Source organism: Ursus maritimus, unplaced genomic scaffold (assembly GCF_017311325.1).
Source record: "Ursus maritimus isolate PB19 unplaced genomic scaffold, ASM1731132v1 scaffold_24, whole genome shotgun sequence".
In the NCBI taxonomy this organism is placed as follows: Eukaryota; Metazoa; Chordata; class Mammalia; order Carnivora; family Ursidae; genus Ursus; species Ursus maritimus.
In genome coordinates, this window is record NW_024424897.1 from 13,661,641 (window position 1) to 13,685,377 (window position 23,737).

Below are 23,737 nucleotides of genomic sequence, written 5' to 3' on the forward strand. Positions count from 1 at the left end.
CTGCCTCACAATGAAAGAGGGACCTTTGGAGGTGTGTGTCCTCTCAGTCTTAGAACTGACTGCACTGTTGATTTGTCCATTTCACCTGCCCCCGTAATTTAAAGTTTATTTCTCTCTCTCAAAAATAGGTTATTTCTCTCTCTTATGCACAGACAGTAGACCTGCATCCCTGCTGGCCTGGGCTCCTTGGGAAACAACCTCTCTGCCTCTCTATTTTCTCCATCAAATTAGTTTTGCCACTTTGAAAGTTCACTGGGGGAAGACAGGCCTATGGGCCCTGGGGCTCTCAGAGAGGCAGGAGGGAGCGTAGAACAGCTCACGAATGCAGACAGGGCAGAGCATGTTGACGTTGTCTATTGCTCCATATTATGATTTTCCTGTAAGTACGTGTGGCTTCTGGGCCCTCAGGCTGGAAGGCTCTACACTGTGGGTGGAATTGGACAGAAAGGAGTTAAAGACGCCATAGACTTTCATCATTGTGGGTCAGTCTCGGGAATGTAGTTTCCATTCATGGTGGGACCTGGTCAGTCGGAGTCTGTTAAAGCTTCCAGGTGATTCTAATGTTGAGCCACCCTTGAGAACTGCTGTTCTAGGGGCCAAGACACTTCAGGAGACTTGGAGAGTTGGAGAGAGGTGACGGAAGAGATAGGTGACATCTAACCCCTTTGTGACCGATACTGCAGTTAATGAGGCAGAAAAGGGCTATAGAAATATCACATCCTGGCCTGTTTGTTGCCCAAACAAAATAGGACTTTCGTGCCATTTAACCCGGTAGGGCCAGAGTGGAATGGGGGGACTCCAGTGCTCCGGCCTTCCTGTTGCTGCCCGTGGGTTGGGGGGCTGCCAGTCCTGAGTGTGCCAGCCACCCCAGCGAGCGTCACCCTGGCGATGCAAACTGTTCACAGGAACACGCCGTATCTACACTCGACTCACAACTGGTTCTCCTCCTCTCTCTGGAGGAAACATAACACCAGGCCCCCGTGTCTGCCTTCTTTTTCTGGCAGAAAGTGCTGACTGTCGCAGCTTGCGGCGCCGTGGAAGGGGGTGGGGGTGACGGCGAGCAGTGGGACTGACCTCTCTGTCACCGTGTGTTTTGTAGTACAGAATCGGACAGCTGTATATGATCAGCAAGCACAGCCATGAACAGAGCGACCGAGGAGAAGGGGTGGAGGTCGTCCAGAATGAGCCCTTTGAGGATCCTCACCATGGCAACGGGCAGTTCACCGAGAAGCGGGTGTATCTCAACAGGTGAGTCATGGCAGCGGGCCCTCCGCTTTCGGGCCCTCCCACCACACAGGAGCCTTCCAGCACACCCCGACGGCTGGGGTGGAGGCTGGGTCTGGGATAAAAAGGTGACTTGGAAAGTCACCACATCTGCGCCTCTGCAGCCACCAGTCTAGTTGCTTCCAAAACCAGAATCCCCTGCGTTCTGCAAAATCGTTCTTCAATCGCATTTTCAGTAGGAGGACTTTCCTCTTAATTTCCTGCCCCTTGGATAACATGTTAAGATGAAACCCGGTCTTAAGGAATACAGGACTTTGTCTTCTCCCCCTGGTTCAGTGCTCGCAGAGGGAAAGAGGTGACTTCACCTGCATGTTGTAGAGAAGTGCCAAAGATGGTGGTGTGCCACTTGGGCCATGACTTGGTAAGCGTTCCACTTCCTGCCGAGCGACCACCCCTCAGGTGTTCGCCAAGGGAACTGACACAGTGAAGGGCCACCTGTGACCAGAGTGATACGCAGTGCTGAGGTTTCCATTTCTCAAGGGGACCCAGCCTTCCCAAGGTAGAGTTTGTCATTGCTCCTTTGGAAGGGTAAAGAATCAAGGATTATAAACCAGCACTCATCAGGACTGCCATTTATGCTTCGCAAAGTATATCCTTTACTCTCTTGCTGTTTTCTTATCATTAATGGCATAGTTGATTATTGGGGCTTGTCTGATCTTTTCCCCACCCTCGACCCTCTTCCAGCCCGTCTTTTTCCGTTGTTCTCTTCCAGGTGAGGACATTTGTAGAGTCACACATTTTATTGAAGTGGACTGTTTGCTTCAGTGAAGCAGCATGTGACTGGTTGGCCTTTGCTATCATTTCTGTGCATACTGTTTACCCTCACCTATGGCTTCTCCTCTTGGCCCATATGTGATTATTGAGAACTCATTTCCAACATAATAACTGGACAGTGCCTCCATTTAGTCACTGATACTCGTGAATATTTATCCATTCTCTGTGCCTTGACCATGAGACATTTCTGAGAGGAGCTGTATTGGGGATTCTTCCAGCAGGCCGAAGTGGGCTATTCCCTCTTGATGGGAGCATTTGGGTCCCGTCACTAAGGTGTATGGAAATCTCTCAGGCCAGTATCCTGACAGCGGAGGTCTTGGGCTGATTAAACTGACTCGTTTTAATCTACCCAGGAATGCAGGATCAGGGAATTCCTGAGTCACAATGAAATGCAAATGAGATTGATCTTGTTCATCTATTAGGAGCTGTGAATTCCCAGGATTTGGAACCAGTTCAGCCTCTAGCCAGCTGCTAATTTGCAAGAGTAGCTGAGCTCTGGGACTGGCCTGAGGATGACTTCCTTGCAGAGACCTGTTTCTCAAGATGCTGCTTTGGCATTCTTAGCGTGGAGGGTGAAAATCAAATATTGAGCAGGAATCACCTCTGTAGAACAAACAGAAGTGAGAGTGATGTAAGAAAATAGATAGAGACCTATGGGAAAATCCATTTTTTGGCAGATGATTGCCTTTTCTCAAGTTATGACTTAGGGAATGTTCCCTATGTACCAAATTCAAAAAAATTTCTTTAGAAAACTTTATATCTTTTCCTGAAACAGAGCAAGAAGTGTCCAGCTGTCTCTGTCATGTCTGTTTTCTCTATCAAAATATATGATGTTTATTTTAAAGGAGAATAATAAACATTAGTAAGAGGGAAATTTGTTATAAATAGAATATCTGGACTTCCAGTAATAGAAACTAAAAAGATTAATGTGGACCCTCCCCCCCACCTCCTATGACAAACACAGGATGAAATATAACAATATAAAGCCGAGCTCAAAACAAAGAAAGGGAAATCCTTAGGTACAAGGAATAAAGAGGAAACACAAACCAGAATGGCAAGCAGATGAGCTAATGCTCAGGAAGCTGGGATAAGTCAGAACTGACATGTAGGGGGATGGCATGCCCGTAAAGGGACAGGAAATGTGACTTTGGGCCCCTGCAAAAGGGAGGGGAAGCTGAGAGTCGTGCACAAAAATCATTCTTGACGGTCGAGTACCAAGAGAGGCACATGTTTACAAAACTACTGAAGGTTGTACTTGAAGTAAAAGGAAATTGAACCCAAGAAGGAGGGGAGGAGCTAGAGGTAATAAGAAACAAGGAAATTGAGGGGCACCTGGGTGTTTGGTTAAGTGTCTGTCTTCTGCTCAGGTTGGGAATCGAGCCCCTCTCAGCAGGGAGCCTGCTTCTCCCTCTCCCTCTGCCCCTCCTCTCTGCTCGTGCTCTCTCTCTCTCTTTCTCAAATAAATAAATAAAATCTTTTAAAAAAACCCAAATTGATAAATATATGGACAAATATGAACGAGCGTAGGATGTTTCAAAAATACTAATAATGAGTAATTGGGGATATGTTTGTGAAATTTCCGGGGGAGGGGCAGAAGGAGAAGCAGACTCTGTGCTGAGCAGAGAGCCAGACATGAGGCTTGATCCCAGAACCCTGAGACCATGACCTGAGCTGAAGGCAGATGCTTACCTGACTGAGCCACCCAGGAGCCCCTATTTGTGGAATTTAAATAATGGACAAGAATTCACCTGTACATGTGCACATGCTGTCTCCCTCTTAAAAACGACATAAAAATAAAAACAAAAAAAAAAAACAGAATTTGAGGGTAGGATCCTGAAATTCCTAATTATTATAGCTTTATGAAGTGCCTTAATAATCTGGTAGGGCAAGTCCTTTCTTCTTATTCATTTTTTTCAAAATTGTTAATATGAGTTTTAAGATTTTAGCTACCAGGTGATATGAAGAATGACTGAAGAAACCAAGGACATTTAACCTAGAAGAGCTGGACCCAGGGTGTGTAATGGTGTGGGCAGATAGGAAAAGAATTAGACCTGTGTATTCTATAAGACCTCAGACGGACCAGTTGGACCAAGATCAAGGGGTGAGAACGCCAGGAGAAAGGGCTAGGCTCAGTTGAAGGAAGAAATGTAAGTATGTGAGCCATATGACAACACAGTGGGGTGCCTTACAGTCAGTTATATGAGCATAGCACCCACTTATTGGGCTGTCCTTAAGCAGATTCAAACATCATCAAGTAGGTGGTTAAACTGGGCATCCTTTCAGATCCTTTTCAATCCTAATTTTTTATGCTCAAAGGAAGTTGCAGACATTGTCCTGACTTACCTCCAGCATATAGAAATGAATGACCAACGAAGCCCAGGAGAAAAGTACCTTCTGTTCCCTTTGCAGAAGTCTGAACCAGGTCCATCATTTTATAATTTAAAAGGCTCTTGGAATATTTGGAAGAGTATGGCACATATCTTAGGACTAGGGAGATTATGGCTTAGTAAGAGAAAAAGGAAAAGATGTATATGTGACATACTATAAAATAATATGATAGATTTCCATATTCATAAAAGAAAACCAAATCCATTACTTTGATACAGACTGGAGCCCCTTTGCATTAATCATGTCCTGCATGCACAAGTCTTGGGACTCCTGTGTTGGCAAGACTGCTTCATAATTGAAATTCACCGAATGGATATTTATTGAACCTTACAATGTATAACAAATTGTTCTGGTACTGGAGAGAATCCCTTAATAAGTAAGACATGGCCCTGTCCTCTGATCAGAGTAGGGTCCAGGCTAACTGGTTCTAGCATTTGTGACTCCATCTGTCCATCTCATGTGTGGTGTCAGGGAGGAAAAGCTTTCCCTCAGCCCACTTAGGCTCTGTCAGTGGGATCTGCAAATTAAACTGAAACCAACAGATGAATGGGAGAAAAGACCGAGTTTTATTCACCGATGTACAGGGGAGCACCCAGACAAACAAGACTCAAATAGGCAATTTGAAGTTAGGGTTTATATATCATTTTAATAGGGGAGGGGGAAAAAAGGCACTTCTGGAAAAACAAATGGCTTTTACGAAAAATAAACAGGGCTTTAGGGGGATGGAGAGGAGATAGTTTTGTGACAGTGTCTGTTTAGGCAGTTTCTTATCTTGGCGCTTCCTTCTCATCTCTAGTGAGAGGAGGCAGTCTTCTTTGGTTGTGAAACTCCTGGGGAGGGCATTTATGACAGTTGAATTCTTTCAGGAGGCTCTGTTTTTATGCAGATAAGGGGAGTTCAGTAAAAGCATCTTCCTGCAACTGTTGATTCTCAGATGTCTTCAGCTCCAGAGAATCCTTCTGCCCCTGTGGGTGGCATCTTGTCGACCCCTTTACTGGCTACAGGGAAGTAGATTCTGACATTGGCTAAGATGTCCTACTGCCCATTTAGTAATTTATGCCAAGAAATATCATTGTCTTATGAACCTGAATTCATGAGCTGGCAGAAAGTGAGCACAATTCTTCCTCACATCAATCTATATGGGAAGCTAAATCGCATTTGGAGATTGGTTTATCACTCTACTACCCGAAGCATCTGTTAGAGACTGGAGTTACTCAAAGCCTGTGTAGGCAGAACCTTCTCTCTGAGTCTGACTTGAGCAGGACATTTCATGGAGGGATGTGAATGACCCACAGGATTATCTGCAGGCTGGAGAAGGGGCAGCTCCAGTGGGCCAAGGGCAGCAAACAGACCGCTCCATTCTGCCATCATCACCACAACTGCCGTGGTTCGGTCCAAATTGTCCCTTTCTTTCTATCACTTCTTCCAGAATCCCAACCATAAAGCATCCCATTGAGTTTCCAGTCCAGGCTCGGGCTACCAACGAGTGGGGAGAGGGGCAGCATTTTGCATTCCCTCCAGCAATGTACGAGGATTCCAGTTTCTCCCCATAATCACTGACACTTGCTGTTGTCTGTCTTTCTGATTCTAGCCATCCTAGTGGGTGCGAAGTGGTATCTCATTATCGATTGGCGTTTCCCTCCTGACTAATGAGCGTGGAACATCTCTTCTTGTGCCTGTCGGCCATTCATATGTCTTATTTGGAGACATATCTACTGATATCCTTTTCCCATTTCTAAAGTGGGTATCATGCCTTTTTAAAACGCCACTCATCCTTTTATTGCTTGCCTTTAGTCTCCCAGGGACCGTGGGGGTGCCCCATGCTCGGGGCCTCCCTGCGGCGTCCGAGACGCTGCTGGGTGCACAGTACATTTTGGCGGCTGCCTAATATACTTGGAACATCTCGTTAGTTCTAATATGTTAGTGCATTTGGTGGTTGTCCTTGGGCCTTCGATCCAGTTCAGTTAACCAAATAAGTGGTATTTCTTGGCTTGTTTTCAAAAATCCTGGTTCCAGCTGGCATTCAGGGAAAGGAGGCAAGGTTGCTCTTCAGTCTCTGGAATAGCGATTCTGAATAAAACCCGTCGCCCAGAATCATGCGAGGATGGGGCTCTTCTTTTGTCCCCTAGTGTTTTCTCTTCATCCACAGCGTCTCTCCGATGCCTTCCCATGAAGCCTGTGAGGGAAGGGAAGCAGGGGTGAGGGTGGAGGGGCATTGGAGAAAAGATGGAGCCTATTTTTAGGCTTGTTTTTCAGTCATGAAGCATCATGTTCTTCCCCACCACGGCTGCTGGATTAATTAGGCTGTGCTGGCAGCTGCCACTCAGGGAGGGTTGCCAGCTTCTCACGGTGATTCCGCCTAATGCCTGAATCGATTTGTGTGAAGAAGACAACATTTCTCCTGTTTCTTGGCTCCTGCCTTCCAGGGCAACCCCTCCTGTCCTCTGTGTCTCTGGGTAGGAGAGGGTACAGCTTCTCTAAGCTACGAATGGGGTTTGGCTGGACAAGCGAAGCCACCGGCTGGTCACTCTCCCTACCAGCTCATCGGTCGAGCTCTGTGGCCGGACTTGGGTCTTTCTCTCACGTTTCCTCTTTCTCTTCTCCCAGGTCTTCCAGGTCTGCTAAGCAAGTTAATCTCATTTCTTAGATCTTGCCCAAAGTAAAGAGCTCAGTGCCCAGAGCTTGTGTGCTGCCCGAGCCACAGGTCATAGAGAAATTCTCAAGGATTCTGACCTTGAGAGCTTATTCCCTGGCTCTTTTGAAAGAATCTTCTGGTCATTATTGAATATCCAGAGCCAACTGTTGTTCGTTCAGGAAATATTTACTGTTGCCTCCTGTGTGCCAGGCACTGTTGGAGGTGCTGGGCATGCAGCAATGAGCAGAACAGAGATCCCTGTCCTGGGAGAACTTACCTTCTAGTTGGGCGGGACCATGCACAACAGCTGTAATATGTATGAATATCAACTGGCTTAGACTATTTAGTCTTACAGGAGCGCCTGGGTGGCTCAGTCGGTTAAGTGTCCAACTCTTGATTTCGGGTCAGGTCATGATCTCAGGGTCATGAGATCGAGCCCCGGGTCTGGCTCCTCGCTGGGTGCAGAGCTCGCTGCTTGCTTAGGATTCTGTTTCTCCATCTCCTTCTGCCATCTCCCCACTCAGGTGTGCTTTCTCTCTCTCTTAAAAAAAAAAAAAAAGGATATTTAGTCTTATGTATTCTAAATATTGAATATAATACTAAATACATGAAACTGAATAATTTATAGTATTTTATGTACTAGGGGAGCAGAGCGTGTAAGGGACTTCTTCCGAACATACCTTTGAGTCTGTGCTATTCTGTTCTGTTCCCATCTCAATCCTTAAGAACATGCCAGAGGTTCTCATGCTCCCTTCTGCTCCCTCATTCACCTTCTCCCATGGGAGCTCCCAGGAACAGAATGTACGCCTCTGGCTGGATCTTAGAAAGCAGGACATCCAGTCAGGCATGTGCCACCTTGGTCCTGCCTCCCTCCTGACCAGTGCTCTTGACACATGTGGCCTTCTCCCCTCCCTGGTGCTTCCAAGCATGCGAGCTGGGTTACCATCATGTTGTCCGAGCAGAGCCTTCCAAGAACCGACACGAAGGAGGCCCTCTTTTCCCGGAACCCTGACGCGAACTGCTCTTCTATATAGGGAGAGTGGGGGTGGGATCCAAGTTCAAGGAGCTCCCTGCGGGCGAAGCCCCAGCATCCGTGCCTCTCACAGGTGATGCCTCCAGTCTGGAAATTCTGCTCCTCTCTTTGCTGCCATGTAAAGAATTACATTAAGAGCCGAGCTAAAAGAGCAGCCAGAATAGCCATTAAGAAGAGTAAGCGAATAAATCTCACAGCCGCTGGAGAAGAAATGTAAAGACCTCACAGGTCACTGGGTAGATACAATTGATTGTTATCAAATCATCGTCAAATGCCAGGTTTGAAACCAAAGGTCAGAATATCCCTCCTGGACTGTGGAGAATGAGGTCGTAAGAGGTAGCTCAGTCCTTTCAGAAGTCACGGAAGTGGGCTGACGGTATTGAGCGTCATCTCAGCACGGACGGCGGCAGGTTTCAGCGACCCCGTGGAGGAGAAAAGCCCAAGTGAAGGGAGCTCAGAGGGGCTGTCTTTCTGCTGGGAATGTTTTAAGTCCAAAAGGTGATTGATTATCGTGCTGCTCATCCTGCATGAGTTGGTGGATAAAACAGCTAAAATCAAGATGCTAGTAAAGACCATCATAATTCTGACCCCTGTTGAGAAAATGAAATTAGACTCCATTTAGACCACATTTGGCCTAATGATGTTCAGTACCTCCCGGGGCCAAAAAATAGTCCCAAATGAGCATAAATTGCAAAGAGAGATTAGATACCAGGGCGAATCTGGTGATAATCTGGATAGCAAAGTGCCAGAAGCTTCTAACGGAGGGACGGTTCAGGTTTCCGTTCCGGACGCTCTTTATGGAGTCAGTAAACACTCTTAACTTGAGCCCAGTTCAGATTCTGCCTAAGGGGTCCTGCTCATCCAGGTCGGTTGTAATTGAGGGAGGCCTAGGGAATACGTGAGGAGGTGGCGGTAACTATATCCACTTACGTCCAGGGCCGGGTTCCCCAATCTTGGCACTGTTAATATTTGGAACCAGAGAATTCTTTGCGGCGGGGGGCTTTCCTGAGCATTGTAGGATGTAGAACAGCATCCCTGGCCTCTACCCGCTAGATGCCAGCAGCGTCCCTGCCCCCCTTCCGCGACCTCCTAGTTGTGACAAACAAAAACATTTCTAGACGTGGCCGAATGTCCCCACCCCCCAGGGAAGGGGCAGAATTCCCCCTCTGCCCCATTGAGAACCGCTGCTCTAGGTTGACCAGCATCCCAGTTTGCCCAGGACTGAAGAATTCTAGCATGGAGGGACTTTCAATGCTGCAAGCAGGACAGTCTCATGGAGACGGGGACGAGGTGGCCCCCCGGCTGTGTCATCAACGGGTTCTAGATCATACTAAAGTTTAAAAGTAAAAAACCAAATGTTTTGAAACATCTGTCTTTGGGGGTATTGACAAAGGTGTTTGGGAAACAGTATCATTCCCCATCCGCACGTTTTCCGATTCTGTGAAGGCTTCAGGGTTTTGTCCACCTTTTTCCTCAGGGTCTCTAAAGCCTGAGCCGCGGTGACGGGGGCCATTGGGAGGTCTGGTCCCGGCCAGTGGGCCACGAGGATGTGATTGAAACCATGGCGCCATTGTGGAGGAGAGACTCTTGTCTGACACCTGGCAGTGTGTTTGAGTGACAGACTTCTCCTTAGAATTGTAGGCTGTGTGACAGCATACATCATGAAAGTGACAGCAGCAGTGGGGACTAATTTCATTCCATTTTCCTTTGCAGCCCTGATAAATCATTGCCACAGGGAAAAATAAATTTTACTTCCTCAGACAAAAACGATTTGAATAATGATGTGCTCTGGGCAGAGTGGGGGCTGAGAGATCTGTTAATGGGCTTAAATCGTGTCCTGGAACTTGTTGTCGATGCCTCCTGCGCCTGGCCTGACGGATGGCTTATACGGGGAGGGTCTCCTCCCAGGACTCCTCCGAAGAGTCACATAAAATGGTATCAGCCATCTTGGCTGAACGTTATGGGGTTCTTTTTCTGATGATGGTGCTGGATATCCTGCAGGACTTGGTGGATGAGACACGAGAAATGAAGATTCTGAAGGCTGGGGTCCTGACCTTAGACAAATAGGAAAAAAAAGTCTCAACATGAGTGGAAAATTGCGACTGTTTTTCATCCTCCTTCCAGAAAATGCTTGTTGCTTAGGAATGTGGTTCTGCTGGAGGCTTTTTAAGTGATAAAGGGAGTGATTTATGGAGGGAGGGGGCGTGGGCCCCAGAGCCTTATGTGTGAGGAGCATCTGGGGAGGGGTGCAGTGGACAGTGGGGAATGGGGCCTGATGCCTGTAGGGAGACGGACACACTGAAAATGCGAGCTTCCTTTGGGGGGAGAGTCTACCATTCTGGTTCAGTCCACTAAGAGCACAAGGACACCAGCTGCCTGTGAGTAGAAGCCACGGCTTCCTACACCACCCACTGCCAGACATCGCCCAGGGCTGGGGGGCAAAAAGGAGGGAGCCCAGGGGAAGATGCGCTCAGGCCCGTTTCCCGCAAGCAAGCCCCACGCGATTTTCCCACTCTAGACGTCCGCCCTGGTTGCTCTCCAACTCCAGCGAGCGAAAGAATAAATCAAAGGTAAAAGCCATAAAAACCCCTGTCAGGAGGTAGCCCCTTCCTTTCGAGCGGTGGGAACGGCAGGTGAATGAGCAGTTCCCGCTGAGACGATTTTCTAGGCGTGAGACCTTCTGCATTCGAGCCGCGAGAGCGATGCTGTGGATTATAACACGGCTCCCCGCTTCCGCCGCCCAGCCCGTGGCCTCGTCTGACACTCACCCTGCTTCACGGGAGCTTCGAGTCCCATTTGCTTGGACCCTGATAAACGGCCCAGAGCTTTGAGTTAGGTCCGGCCAGCCGTAGGAAATACAGATTTGTCTTTTTAAAAGCAGGTCCTGGACACCGTCAGAAACAAGAGCAACAATTTGAGAAGACGTGCAAGATACACGGTCTTTTTCAGGCTCTGGTTGTCATTTAAGTCCCATGTCCAAGAGGGGTTGGGGAATTTGGGGTTCTATTAGCTCCACATCCCCGGTGTCTAGTTCCATCGGCTTGAAACTCAGAAGTGCCCTGTGATGTGCTTTCTTGCCAACGTGCTGCCTTCAGGACCCAAGTCTGCGACATCATCTGAGGGTCTGGAGTCCCACTAGGCCTCAGAGTCCCAGACACTTCGCTGTAGGCACCAGAAGAGGAAAGAAATAACACTAGTAGCCTCTGGAAAGACACAACCCACCCCAGGCATAGCGCTGGCGGGGGAATAAAATCGTGCAGACTTGTATTAAGGAATAGATCCCATCTATTTAAATGTAATAGGGAGTTCTCTGCGTCTGTACTACACTGTAGAGTTTGCCCCTGAAGGAAAATAAAACAAAACTTCATTATATTTTGGCTTACAAAAGGTCTTGAGACCTGTGCCCCCGGGTTTTCTTTAAGAATTGGTTTTCTGCGCCTGGCTGCCTGGGTTCCTGCTCCATGGAAGGGCTGTGCCACTGTCTTATTCTCCAGCAGCTGCCGCAACAAATCCTCCCAAGCTTAGACCACACGGATGTGTCCTCTCTGAGTTCTGGAGGCCAGAAGTCTGAAATCAAGGTGTCGGCGGTGTTGGGTCCTTGCCGGGGCTCAGACGGAGAAGCCGGTCCATGCCCTCCCTCCTGGCTTCTGGTGTCCGCGGCATCCCTGGTGCTCCTTAGTCTGCTGGTGGCATCACTGCAGCATCTGCCTCTGTCTTCACGTGGCTTCCCCCTGCGTGTGTCCCTGTCTCCAGATCTCCCTCTCCTCTTTCTCAGGAGGACACCAGTCCCTGGGGTGAGGGCCTACACCCTAAATCCAAAGGGGATTCCACCTTGAGGTCCTTAATTACAGCCTCACAAGTCTTGCTTTTCAGATAAGGGTCCATTCGCAGGTACCGGGAGTTAGGACGGATAGATCTTTGGTGGGGGACACAGGTCAAAGGACTGCAGTCATCGAGGGACTGTATTTTGTTATTCTTCACATCTCTACAGTTGTTACTGTCTGTTGGTTTAGTTCATTTTGAAAACCTCACTCTTGCGGATTGTTAAGCTGATGCCTGGCTCTACCATTTTGCTTCTTTCCCCTCCATATTGGGGCTTAAACATCCTATCCTACCACTTATGCCATATGACTCCTAGGCCAGGCTGGGCAAACCCTCCCAACAGGGCACCTGCCAGGTGCTGAAATCTCATGTCCTTGTAAATCAAATCAAAGAGGAGAGGCTAACAATCCTATGAACACCCCCCCCATCACCACCACCACCAGGCTGTGGTGTCACCTGCCTTCCACATTTTAAGAGCATATGAATATGCACAGAGAATGTTGAGCTCTGGCAAAGACCAGAGGGGTGGGGAAGGGATGACTTGTGGGGAGAAGGGCTGCCCGGGAGCGCCACTGATTTCTCTAGGGGTTTATCCAGGAAGGTGTGGGGAGCACATGAGGCTCTGGGCAGACTCTTTCTAATGGTCTTTTTTTTTTTTTTTCTTTCTTTCTGTTTCTTTCCTCTTAGCAAACTGCCTAGCTGGGCTAGAGCTGTTGTTCCCAAAATCTTTTATGTTACAGAAAAGGCTTGGAACTATTATCCCTACACAATTACAGGTAAGTCCTTTTTATAACCCATATGTTACATGTAGCAATAGGACCTAGTAGTAGCGAGATTTCACTGATTTAGGGTTTATTATCCAAGCAGGCACTTGGGAGAGCCCTGTAGTATCTGCCCATCACCCTTTGCCTTCATCCTTTTAGGTCACCGCTCTTCNNNNAGCGAGGGGTGGAGGGAGGGACTGGTAGGAATTAAGATCAACCATTCCATCTTCCTGTTTAAAGTGATTGTGGTGGGGTGCCCGGGTGGCTCAGCCTTTAAGCCTCAGTCAGTTAAGGGTCTGCCTTAGACCTCAGGTCATGATCCCAGGGTCCTGGGATCGAGCCCTGCATCGGGCTCCCTGCTTGGCGGGAAGCCTGCTTCTCCCTCTCCCACTCCCCTTGCTTGTGCTCCCTCTCTCACTGTCTCTTTCTGTCAAATAAATAAATAAAATCTTTTAAAAACATAAATAAATAAAGTGATTGTGGTAAATAGCTTATGGAGAAGGCAGGTGAAACTCTTTTCAGTGATATGTCTAGAGTTTTCATTATCCTCATTTCTCCCTGTTTCCTTGGTAGTCCCCAGGTAATCTGGGGATGGGGTTTATTTATAAACAAATTGTGTCTTTTGATTTATTTTACAGCCCCTTCCCCCAAGAGTCCTACTCTCACCCCCAAACCTTGACTATAATTTATGTAAAAAGTTCTATTGGCTCTCTCTGCCCCAAACTACTTCCTTTGCAGTGGGATAATATGATAATTTTAAGCTCACCCTCCGTCTCGCATGTAATAAACGCTGTGCTGATACTGACCTAGAAACTGTGGCCCTGAATCTGGAAGGTATGGTTCTTGCCCTCAAATGTGAAAATTCAAGATCCCACTTGAATGTCATCGTAACAAGCTCTTCTTATTGGTTATAAAAGCTGCTTTTCCACTTAAAAGATTTCCTTTGTGGTTAATGAAATGCTCCACTGGAATTATTAGTCTTTAATTCTGCCTTTATAATGCCAGCTCTTTGGTTTTTAATTAGCCACAAACCTATAGGCTAATTGAATCTTGTCTTACAGTCCGTATCTGCCCAACCACAGAAGTATCATCTGAAAGAGTTTCAAGAGCAAATATGGAGATATTTATGAAAGTTCAATTTTTGAAATGTTTCTTTAACATATTTTTAATATAATTCACCAGTATTTGTTAGTTCTGTGGTTTTATATTGCATATAAGCATGACCTAAATCATCATTTTGTCTCTTTTTTCTTTTCTCTCTTGTCCAAATGAACATCTGGGACCAGAATACACAGTAAGTTTCATTTAATCATTTTTAAATATTCAGCTTAAGATCAGTGGAGTAATTGGAACTTCCCGGGCACTTCTCATCTTATCCATGTAATAAAAAAAATAGAGGAATAATTCAGAATCAGAAATATTTAAATGTAGGCTATTACATAGTTATATATAATGCACTCACTGGCATGTTCTCATTTGTTCAAGAATATGAATGTTAATTTAAAATGCCTTGATAGTCACTTTACATAATTAACTTTTGCTTGTATTTTTAAATAGCTTGACTGCTCTACTTGTGATAGTTCACAGTAGTAGAAGAGTTTCTAGAAACATGGTTTTATTAAAGTGACGATAGTAGCTACTGTTGGAAGACAGGGCTTCTACCTATAGGCTGTGACCTGATCACTTATCAGAGGACCTTGTAACTAGAAAGACGTTCATTCAGATTAAAAAAAAAAAAACAAAAACTTTTTTAAAATTTAAGTAATCTCTATACCCAGTGTGGGGCTTGAACTCACAACCCCAGGATCAAGAGTTGCCTCCTCTATTGACGGGGCCAGCCATTCACCCCTCATTGAGATTATTTTCCTCTGAGCTCTGAATTGGACAGTCTTGGTGACTTGATAAAAATCATTTAATTTCTTCCTATCCTAAAGGCCTCGAGGAGTTAGTACTTAACACTAAAAAAAGAGACCCTAGAGTATCACTGCATTGTGGTATTTTCATGTGGATCATTTTCCTCAACGGCCAGCAGGTCAAGTTGTCATAACAAGACAATGGTTAACTGAGTTGTAACAGGAGTCAAGTTTTTGGTCTTAATCAGAACAGCCAAAGGAAAGAGAGGTGGTGAGAGAGAAATGGAGGAAAGTGATTCGTCGTGTCCTTGGCATGAGTCTGGTACCCTGCACACAATGGGTGCTCAATAAGGAGTTCTTGAATGGCAAGAGGAATGCCTGAGGCAAAGACAGATCATCTCAGTGACAGAGTAGAAGGGTCACTGGCTTTGGAGTCAGGCCTGAGTGTCCTCCTGTAGCTCTGGCTCTGCCACGTACTGCCGAGAGTTCTTAAGCAAGTGAACCCCCAGTTGCCAGTTCTTGAACTCATGCTAGTCCATGACCATGTTCCCACCTGCCTTTTGCAAAATGAAGAAAATAGGAATAGTGTTCCAAGTTGTGCATAAAATTAAATTTATTTCACTTAAAGTTTCCTGTAAGGAGAATAAATTACACCCCCCATTCTTGGGTACTAAAATGTCTTCTTTTATGAGATGAGAGGAATATATATAGCATTTCCTCCTTAATGTCCATAACTTTGAAAAAAAAAAGGCAATTCTATGGCAAAATACAAATTTTACATTTCAGAAGTAAGCAGCTAAAGTTCTCGGAACCAGTTTCTTCATCTTTAAAGTTAGAATAAACCCTCTTTCGTAGAGCCATTAGTAGAAGGAGTCAGTGATCTAAAAGAGACTCTTTCTGGAGGCACCTGGGTAGCTCAGTTGGTTAAGCGTCCCAACTGTTGATCTCAGGGTCGTGAGTTCGAGCCCCACACTGGGCTGCATGCTGGGTGTGGAGCCTACTCAAAAAAAAAAATAAATAAAAGACTTTTTTTCTGTAAAGGGTCATATGCTAAATATTTTCTGCTTTTTGGGCCAACTTCTGTCACTGCGAAAGCAGCCACAGACCATATGTAAAGATACTGGCCTGGTGGAGTTTCTCCAGGCAACAGGCCAAATTTGGCCCCAGGCTATAGTTTGCCAGCCCCTGATGTATACAACTGCTAGCATGTTGCCTGTACACGGCAGGCAACACTATCCCCAGTTCCGCGGCTTCTAGCAATTGCACAGTCTCTAAGAGGAACACACTGATATCTTTTGAATCCTGCTTCTATTAACAGTTGTGCAAATTACTTCCCTTTAAACCTCTACTTCATCATCTGTAAGTGGGGAAACGTAGTAACTATCTCATAAGGGTGATATGAGGATTATATTAAGTAATCCACGTGAAATCTTAGCCTGGTCCTTGGCTCGTGGTAAATGCTCAGGATGTGTTCACTGGTATTATTTATTGTGCAGCTCTGGGAAATGCCATCATTACAGTGGGAGTTCTGTGGGCAAGTAAATGGGAAGAGATCTTGATGTCCTTCAAAGCAGACTGGGCTCCAGTTATGAGACTGGATGGCACTAATTGTCTAGGATATGATTTGATTTGATTGATTCCTGATGTTATCCCCAGTTCCTGCTTCTCCGAAAGCTTGTACATGGAGTTTTCATTTGAAATGTAATCCATAGTTACAGGGACAAGAGAATTCATGTCCCTACAACTATGCAAAGGCAGTTATTTGCCCGATGAGCCTCAGAATTGGGTCACCTTGACTTGACCCAAAACTGGTGGCTCTTATTCCCCATAAGCCAAGGACGGTACCATGGAATGTGGGGGTGATTAACGGAGAAATGGAGTCTGAAAAATGTTTGACATTGTGTTCATTTTTTAAGAATAGGTATTATAGTACTGAAGTTCTGAAAACAGAATGCAACAGAATGAAAACCATAGCTCCCGACAAAGCCGTCCCCTCCAGGCCGCAGCTCCTAAGGCAGCCCTCCTGTGGAAGGCTTTCTGGCCCGCCTCTGTTACCCTGAACTTGGTCTCCTGTGCAGGCGATGGAGGATTTCTCAGGGGTCGTGGCCTTTCCTTCTGTCTAGCCTCCACCCCACAGGACTCCTGTAGTTCTAATCACACAGCTCGGACTTTCAAAGGGACATGTTATTTTATTTCTGTTGGAGAAAACATTGGGACTGATCGTGAGGAACTTAGCTATGGTTGTATAGTCTCCTGCTCACCCCCTTCTGTTTGGCTCCAGATATTCCTTGATCGCTTCTAGGCCCTTATTTTTCTTGTTTTTGTTTTTTTGTCAGTTCCTCCCTAATGCGGTCCTGGGGTCATGTTATAGGGCTGCCGAAACAAAGTGCCATGAAATGTCAGGAGCTCATTGTCTCACACTCCTGGAAGCTTGGAAGTCTGAATCCATTGTTGGCAGGGCCGGGCCCCCTCTGGAGCCTGAAGGGGAGGAATGCTTTGCCTCTTCCAGGCTCCTGGTGGCCCCAGGTGTTCCTTGGCTGGTGACTGCATCACTATAATCTCTGTCTGTCTTCACATGGCATCTTCCTTGCCGTGTCTCCTCTTCTTACGGGGACACCAGTCCTATCGGATTAAGGACCTGCCCGATTCCAGTATGACCTCATCTTTATTTTTAAATAATTCCATCTGCAGGGGCACCTGGGTGGCTCAGTCGTTAAGCGTCTGCCTTTGGCTCAGGTCATGATCCCAGCGTTCTGGGATCAAGCCCCTCACCGCCTCCCTGCTCAGCCGGAAGCCTGCTTCTCCCTCTCCCACTCCCCCTGCTTGTGTTCCCTCTCTCGTTGCCTCTCTCTCTGTCAAATAAATAAATAAAATCTTTAAAAAAAAAAAAATTCCATCTGCAACAACCTTAATTCCAAATTAGATCACATTCTCAGGAACTGGAGGTAGGACTTCAACATATATCTGGACACGGCGGGGGGGGGGGCGGGGGGAGGGGCATACACCTAATTCAACCTGTAAGTAACACCATCCTTCAGTTTTAGGTTAACTGCCTTTTATTAAGCACCAACAATGTAACGCATCCTGGGAGCAGGTTGCCTCAAGTAATAGCCCCTGCCCTTTGGGGAGTCATAGTCCTGTGGGAAAGAGCTAGACATTGCGGTGGCAGCTACCAGCAAGGCATAGGGGTTTCTGGAGGCAAGATGGGACAGGCCATCATTCAGCCCAGAGGGCAGGCTGGCACCAGACCTGCGAACGGAGCTAGATGAGCTCAGAGTGGGGCTGACAGCAGAAATGCATACCAGCAGGCAGAATGAATGGCCCTGGGCACTCCAGCCAGACAAGCAATTGCAGTGTGACAGGAAGGGGGCCCTGAGCTTCAGGGACAGGGCTCTAGTCCTCAAGAAGGTGTCCAGGTAAGAACAGGACACAGCCATCTTTCACAGGTAACTTGATCATGAGATTCGGGAGTGATAAAGTTGCCAGATTTAGCAAGTAAAAATGCTGAATGTCCTATTAAACTTGAATTTTCAGACTGATAGCAAATAGTTTTCACTATACTGCATAGAAGAGACTTTTAGTGAAGGATTACTCCTCTTGTGGTTTTTTTCTGGCAACCCTAGGGGAGGAGGGGTAGCAAGGGGGCAGAACTGGTCTCGGAGACTCAAGTTCAATAATTAGGGTATAAGAACAAGGGCACATGGCTGGACCAAAGGGAAAGGAAGAGAAGGAATGTATAACCCAGGAACTTGTCCTGACGTGAACGTGCCATGTTAACACTAAGGCGAATCAAATGACCTGTCAGAACAACGTCCGTACTTCCTGCCTCAGGTAGGTTTGGCTCAGGAAGTGAAGTGGATTGAAGAGGGTGGAGTTGGGGAAGATTTGGTGAGAGCAGATGAATTCACAACTGTCAGTATTTCCAGGAAGATCTGTGCTAAGTGTTATGGTTGAAGCCCAGAGCATCGTAGAAAGGAGAAATTCTCCCTGGAGCAAATAGGGAAGATTTCCTGGAGAAGGTGGGATTTGAGCAGGACCGTAGGGGTAGTAGAACCTGCAGACACCTGCTCTGTCTTAGTTTGGGCTGTATAATAAAACACCGTGGGGGTGTGCCTGGGTGGCTCAGTCGGTTAAACGTCTGCCTTCGGCTCAGGTCCTGAACCCTGGGATCGAGTCCCGCATCGGGCTCCCTGCTCTGTGGAAAGTCTGCTTCTCCCTCCCCTCTCCCCCTACTTGTGCTCGAGCTCTCTCTCTCTCTGTCAAATAAATAAATCTAAAAAAATAAAAGAAAATCTAAAAAAATTTAAAAAGGAAAAAACACCATGCATGGGTTGTCTTAAACAACAGACATTGACTTCGCACAGCTCTGGAGGCAGCGAAGTCCAAGATCAAGGATATCCTCTGATTCCTGGAGAAAGCCCTCCTCCTGCCGTGTCCTGATAGAACTAGGAGAAACAGAAAGCAAACCCTCTGATCTCTTCTCATGAGGGCAGTCGTCCCATCCTGAGGGCCCCACGCTCATGACCGCATCCAAACCGAATCCCCTCCCCAAGGCCCCACCTTCCAATACCATCACACTGGGGGCTCAGGACTTCAACTTCTCCGTATGGGGCGAGGGACGCAGTCCAGTCCAGAGCGTGCTCTCTCCAGGGCCAGTGGCCCAGTGCTGTTGCTGGATCCTGGACACTTGGAGGTCAAGTCCTGGTGGCTTTGAATGTCAAGCAAGGTCTGTATTTCATTCTCCACAGGGAAGCAACATTGTTCCCGGCTAGTTCACTTTGGTTTTCCATCCTAAACATAGCACAGTTTTTCTTTCCGCCTTCCCAGTGCCTGGGAGTCTGGGTTGGTCCCTCGGGCTGCAGGTGCACTCTGTCAGGCCTGCAGTGGTCACTCGGAAGCTACCCCCTCCCCTTGCCTTGGACTCGGCCGAGTTCTCACGCTCTCTGCCCAAGACAGCTTGGGCGGAAGAGCCCACTCTTCTCTCTGACTACAGGGTCTGCTCTCTGGATTTGTGACAGATGCTTTCAATTGTCTTCATCCCCCCCCATTTGAAATGCTTTTCCATTGGCCCCTCTGTCCTCTAAGCCTTTAATCCTAAATACCTCTTCTTGATGTCATTTCAAGCCCATATTTCCTGTCTGTGCCCAAAATTTTGCCCAAAGCAAAACTTCTCCAGTGCCTGACTCTCCACTGGGGTCACTACACCCTGGCCTCCCTACCCTCCAGGGAGGCAGAGGGGCTCTGAAGACTCTAGACAGCTGTCTCTTCTCATAGGATTAGCCCAGAGCAGTGTTCATCTATTCCTAGGATCCCCTCAGACTTGTATCTGACTGTCCAGCCTGTTACTGAGACCTCATGCTGCCCTCATTTGTGACAAAACCCAGACAAGAGAACTTTCTATTTAGGGTCATCTAGGGCTTCAACATGATCACAGTTACCAAAACGTAAAAGCTTTTTCATCACCGTGTATGACTGTGTGGTTAGAATTATGTGGAGATGCCATTTGCCCAGGAAGTGGAAAAAATATCTTTAGCTTGGCTATGGGTGGGGGGGAATCTTAATTACACAGTCAACAAAGAGTCACACGACGACAGTTTTCCAGAGGACAGACTATCTTCCCAGTTCTTCAAAACCTGCCGTTCTTCTATAGTTTGTGAAGTCACAAAGGAAGGTGCCCGAAGAGACTGGCTGCCTTCCAAAGTCACTAATTTTGTTTTTCTAGAGCTAAAAAAAAGCAACGCCGGACTGTGAACATAGCTCAGCAGCATCAGCTCAGCCTTGGGAGTCATAAAGGGGAAAAAAGTTTTTTCTTAATTGTAAGAATTTGAAAATGTAAGCTATAGTTAATTTGACAGCAGTGACCTAGATACACAGTTGCTACATTATATTTGGGGGCCATGACCATCCTGTTCCACCAAAATATCTTTTTTTTTTTTTGACTTATTTTCTTTAAGATCTTCTTTTTTTAAGTAATCTCTACAGCCAGCATGGGGTTCGAACTCACAACCCCGAGATCAAGAATCACATGCTCTACCGACCAAGCCAGCCAGCTGCCCCTCCACCAAAATATCTTTTAATAAGGATCCACAGAAGGAACAATGACAGATGGGAAGCATGTTTGTGTTAGTAGAATGGCTGCTGTTACCCAAGGAGCAGAGGTAGTAGTGGCCTATCCGGTGTTCCCCAGTGTTGTAATTATTTTGCTGAAAGAGGTAGAGAAGGTAAATTGTAACAGAGCAGGGAGGAGGAGGTGACTCTTGTCTGAGTACCTCGAAAGGTGCTGAGCCACAGTGAGAGATGGGGTCGTTCAGGGTTGGATCAGTCCAGCCAGGGAAAAGAATCAAGCCTGCTCACAGTTGAGACTGTCTCATCAGCCACCCAGGGTGAACTCGGGTCATCTTCCCAGGAGTGACAACAGGGAGATCGAGGTACATTTCTGAAAGCAACTGACGGTTCTGGATAGGATTTCACTTGAAATCTTGGCCTCGTCAGGTCCCTGATAATTGAAAGAGCTGACAGGTGCTGTGTGTGCAGACCGATGACCCCCATGCCTGTCAAGCCTTCTTGAGCTCCCCCTCTCCCACCTTCCACTAAGTCCCAGCCAAGGGTAGTAGAAACCACTGAATTACGTAACAAGGAAAAGGTGCAAGTACAGAGAAAATACACTCATACCAGATCTCTAGGATTGGTCTTGTTTGTTTGGAAATGAGAGGACAGTCTGGCCATCTCAACTACTATGTAAGCTAAGAGAATGATGGTCCCTAAGTATTCCTTCTTTGAAGTCCTGGAGACGGGTAGGGATGGGAGTTAGTTAGGAAATAACTTCTATCTCCACATCACAATTAACACTGAGGATCCAGGGCAGAACATAATTGTGATGGGCAGTAGGTGGTGGGCAGAGCAGTGTCCCTTTAGAAATGAGGCCCTGTGAACTGGGACTTGGTAGGGACAGGTCAAAGAAACAGTCTTCCAGTTGGGGGGCACTGAGGAGCAAGGCAGCAATTAGCCACAGGCCAGAGGTGGACCCTCCCAGAGACAGATAATTGAAGTCAGTGGAGACAGAGGTCATGGCATTAGGCTGGTGTCATAAATAGGATCAGAATGGCCAAGTTCAGAAATCTTCAGGGGTCAAGAGAATTTAGATGGAGACAGTCTAAAACCATTTATACCTACCATTAAATGGTGCACAGCCAGTTAAGCAGGGAAGCACTGCGTCATGCAGAGCTGCACAGATTTTTGTTATTGCAGGACTTCTCAGAGCCTTTACAATTCTGCCATATGTTGTGAATCTTCCAAAAGGGAGCTGCAGCACTTCCCACACTTAACTTTTCCTTGGGACCTTAGATTTTGCAAGGACAGCCTTCTAAAACTTAGGGGAATGCCAGAAGCTTCTCTCCGGATTAGAGCCATTATGCACCCACAAAATAGGTTAGTGGGTCAATTCTATTTCAGGAAATGTTGTTTGCTCTAAAATTTCAGTGGGTTAATACATTGCATAATGATTACTGTTACTCAAATTCCAGTGGTTTGAAGGGCTCCCAACAGTAATAACCTGTAAATGTCTTTTCAAAGTCAGTGCTATGAGACCACACAACAAAGGCAGCAGTCTACCGAGATGACCGTAAGATCAAGCATCAGATTTGTTTCCATTTAAGAAATGAACTGGTCATATGGCGGTGGGGGGGGTGGAGAACAGTTGCAAAGCAGCTTATTCTCGGATGTGCCGTGGTCCTTGTGCAGGACTTGAACAGCAACACAGTCTGTATGTGTCTGTGAAGCAAGAGTCTGCAATGAGCTGTGAGTCTGGCTGGTGTATCTCCTTTACATTTCCTCTAGCTGTTCCCAAGCTATTCTTTGTACTTCAAAGAGAATTAATTCAGCCATCTTGGGGAGAGAGGGCAGGAGATAGAATGGGCTTCGCTACCATAACTTGAGCATTTGGAAATTGTCTGCATTTTTTTTAAACACCTCTCTGAGCAACTTGACAGAGGGTAGCCATCAGAGGAAAAGAAATACTTGTATAATGGAGTCTTCCTCTCTTCTTTGTTTTCTATTTTGCACTTGTGGCACTGAAAATCGGTTTTCTTTCCTCCGGTTCATTAATACCTATGGAATTGTGTTCAGTTGATGTTGGGGAGGTAAGTATAATCCAACTGGACAGATTTTGTGGGGCAGATTCCGTTGCATAAAAATACAATAAATTGCCTGTAACTATGAATATGCTGAAATGGTAAATTTCAGCGATGAAATCAAATGAAAGCAGAATTGCGCCCATGTATTTGATCTTCTCGTCACTGAGATGGTCTGAACTATGTGCTAGCCACAAGGATGTAACTGTCTTTTCAGTTCAGAATTTTAACATTGCTCTTATTTTTAAGAGTGAGTATTTTTTAAAATATATTTTTAGGTAAGGAATTTGCCCAGTTTGGTTCAGAAGGGCGGTGCTTACAGTTTTTAACTGAGAAGGCTTGTAATCTGTAAGTTTCCTACCCAGCTGTATGCCAGCCTATGTGTTTGGGGAGCCCTTCTGATGCGTTCCCATCTCTGCTATTTATGTGTAATTCTTTTTCATTGGATGCGTTCTGCCTGTCTCTTTAAATCCCTGTCCTCCCTTTATTGTGTGCAGCTATCAGCATTCACGGGCATCGGAGGATGCCTTATTTCTCCTTGACAGGTCCAGCTTTAGACTGCAGGAGCCCGAATTTAGTTTTCCTGCTCGATGTTCAGAGAGGCACCAGCGGCAAACCTTGCCCCATTGAGAAAACATATTTTCATTCATGTCTTCGCTGCCTCTCCATCCTGGCCTTGCTTCTCCTGTGAGATGCTGTTACTCAGCTTGTCAGAGGACGGAAGAGGCTCCAGCGATGAATGAACTAATGAATGAACAGAGCCTCAGTGTAGGGCGCAGGCTGCCGGGGAGCCTGGGAGAGGCTGACATTCATTTCCTTGGTGTGGGCTGGAATGCAAACAGATGTTTTCCTGCTGTGTTTCCAGGCTCCACCTCCACAGGCTCCCTTCCTCTCCTCCTCCCCCACTTCTCTTTCAGGTCTCACTGCTCTCGGCCACCTTTTTCTTCCTATGCAGCATATATTAGGGAAGTCACTCTGATTTATCCTCATCTCTATTATTTACATGCAATCCCTTTCTCCTTCTCTTTGCTTTAAAGTAATTCCTTCGCCGCCTC

The 23,737-nt window shown here is 46.6% G+C and overlaps 1 protein-coding gene across 3 annotated transcripts in view; it reads left to right on the forward strand.

Annotated features, from left to right (window-relative positions):
• PITPNC1 (phosphatidylinositol transfer protein cytoplasmic 1) overlaps nucleotides 1-23,737 on the forward strand; it is a 240,802-nt gene that overhangs the window by 116,725 nt on the left and 100,340 nt on the right. For all 3 annotated transcript variants that reach the window (XM_040640376.1, XM_040640377.1, XM_008693642.2), the window contains 3 exons: nucleotides 1,100-1,248; nucleotides 12,624-12,712; nucleotides 13,987-13,994. In XM_040640376.1, coding sequence (XP_040496310.1) covers nucleotides 1,100-1,248; nucleotides 12,624-12,712; nucleotides 13,987-13,994 — 246 coding nt within the window. The remainder of the gene's footprint in view (nucleotides 1-1,099; nucleotides 1,249-12,623; nucleotides 12,713-13,986; nucleotides 13,995-23,737) is intronic.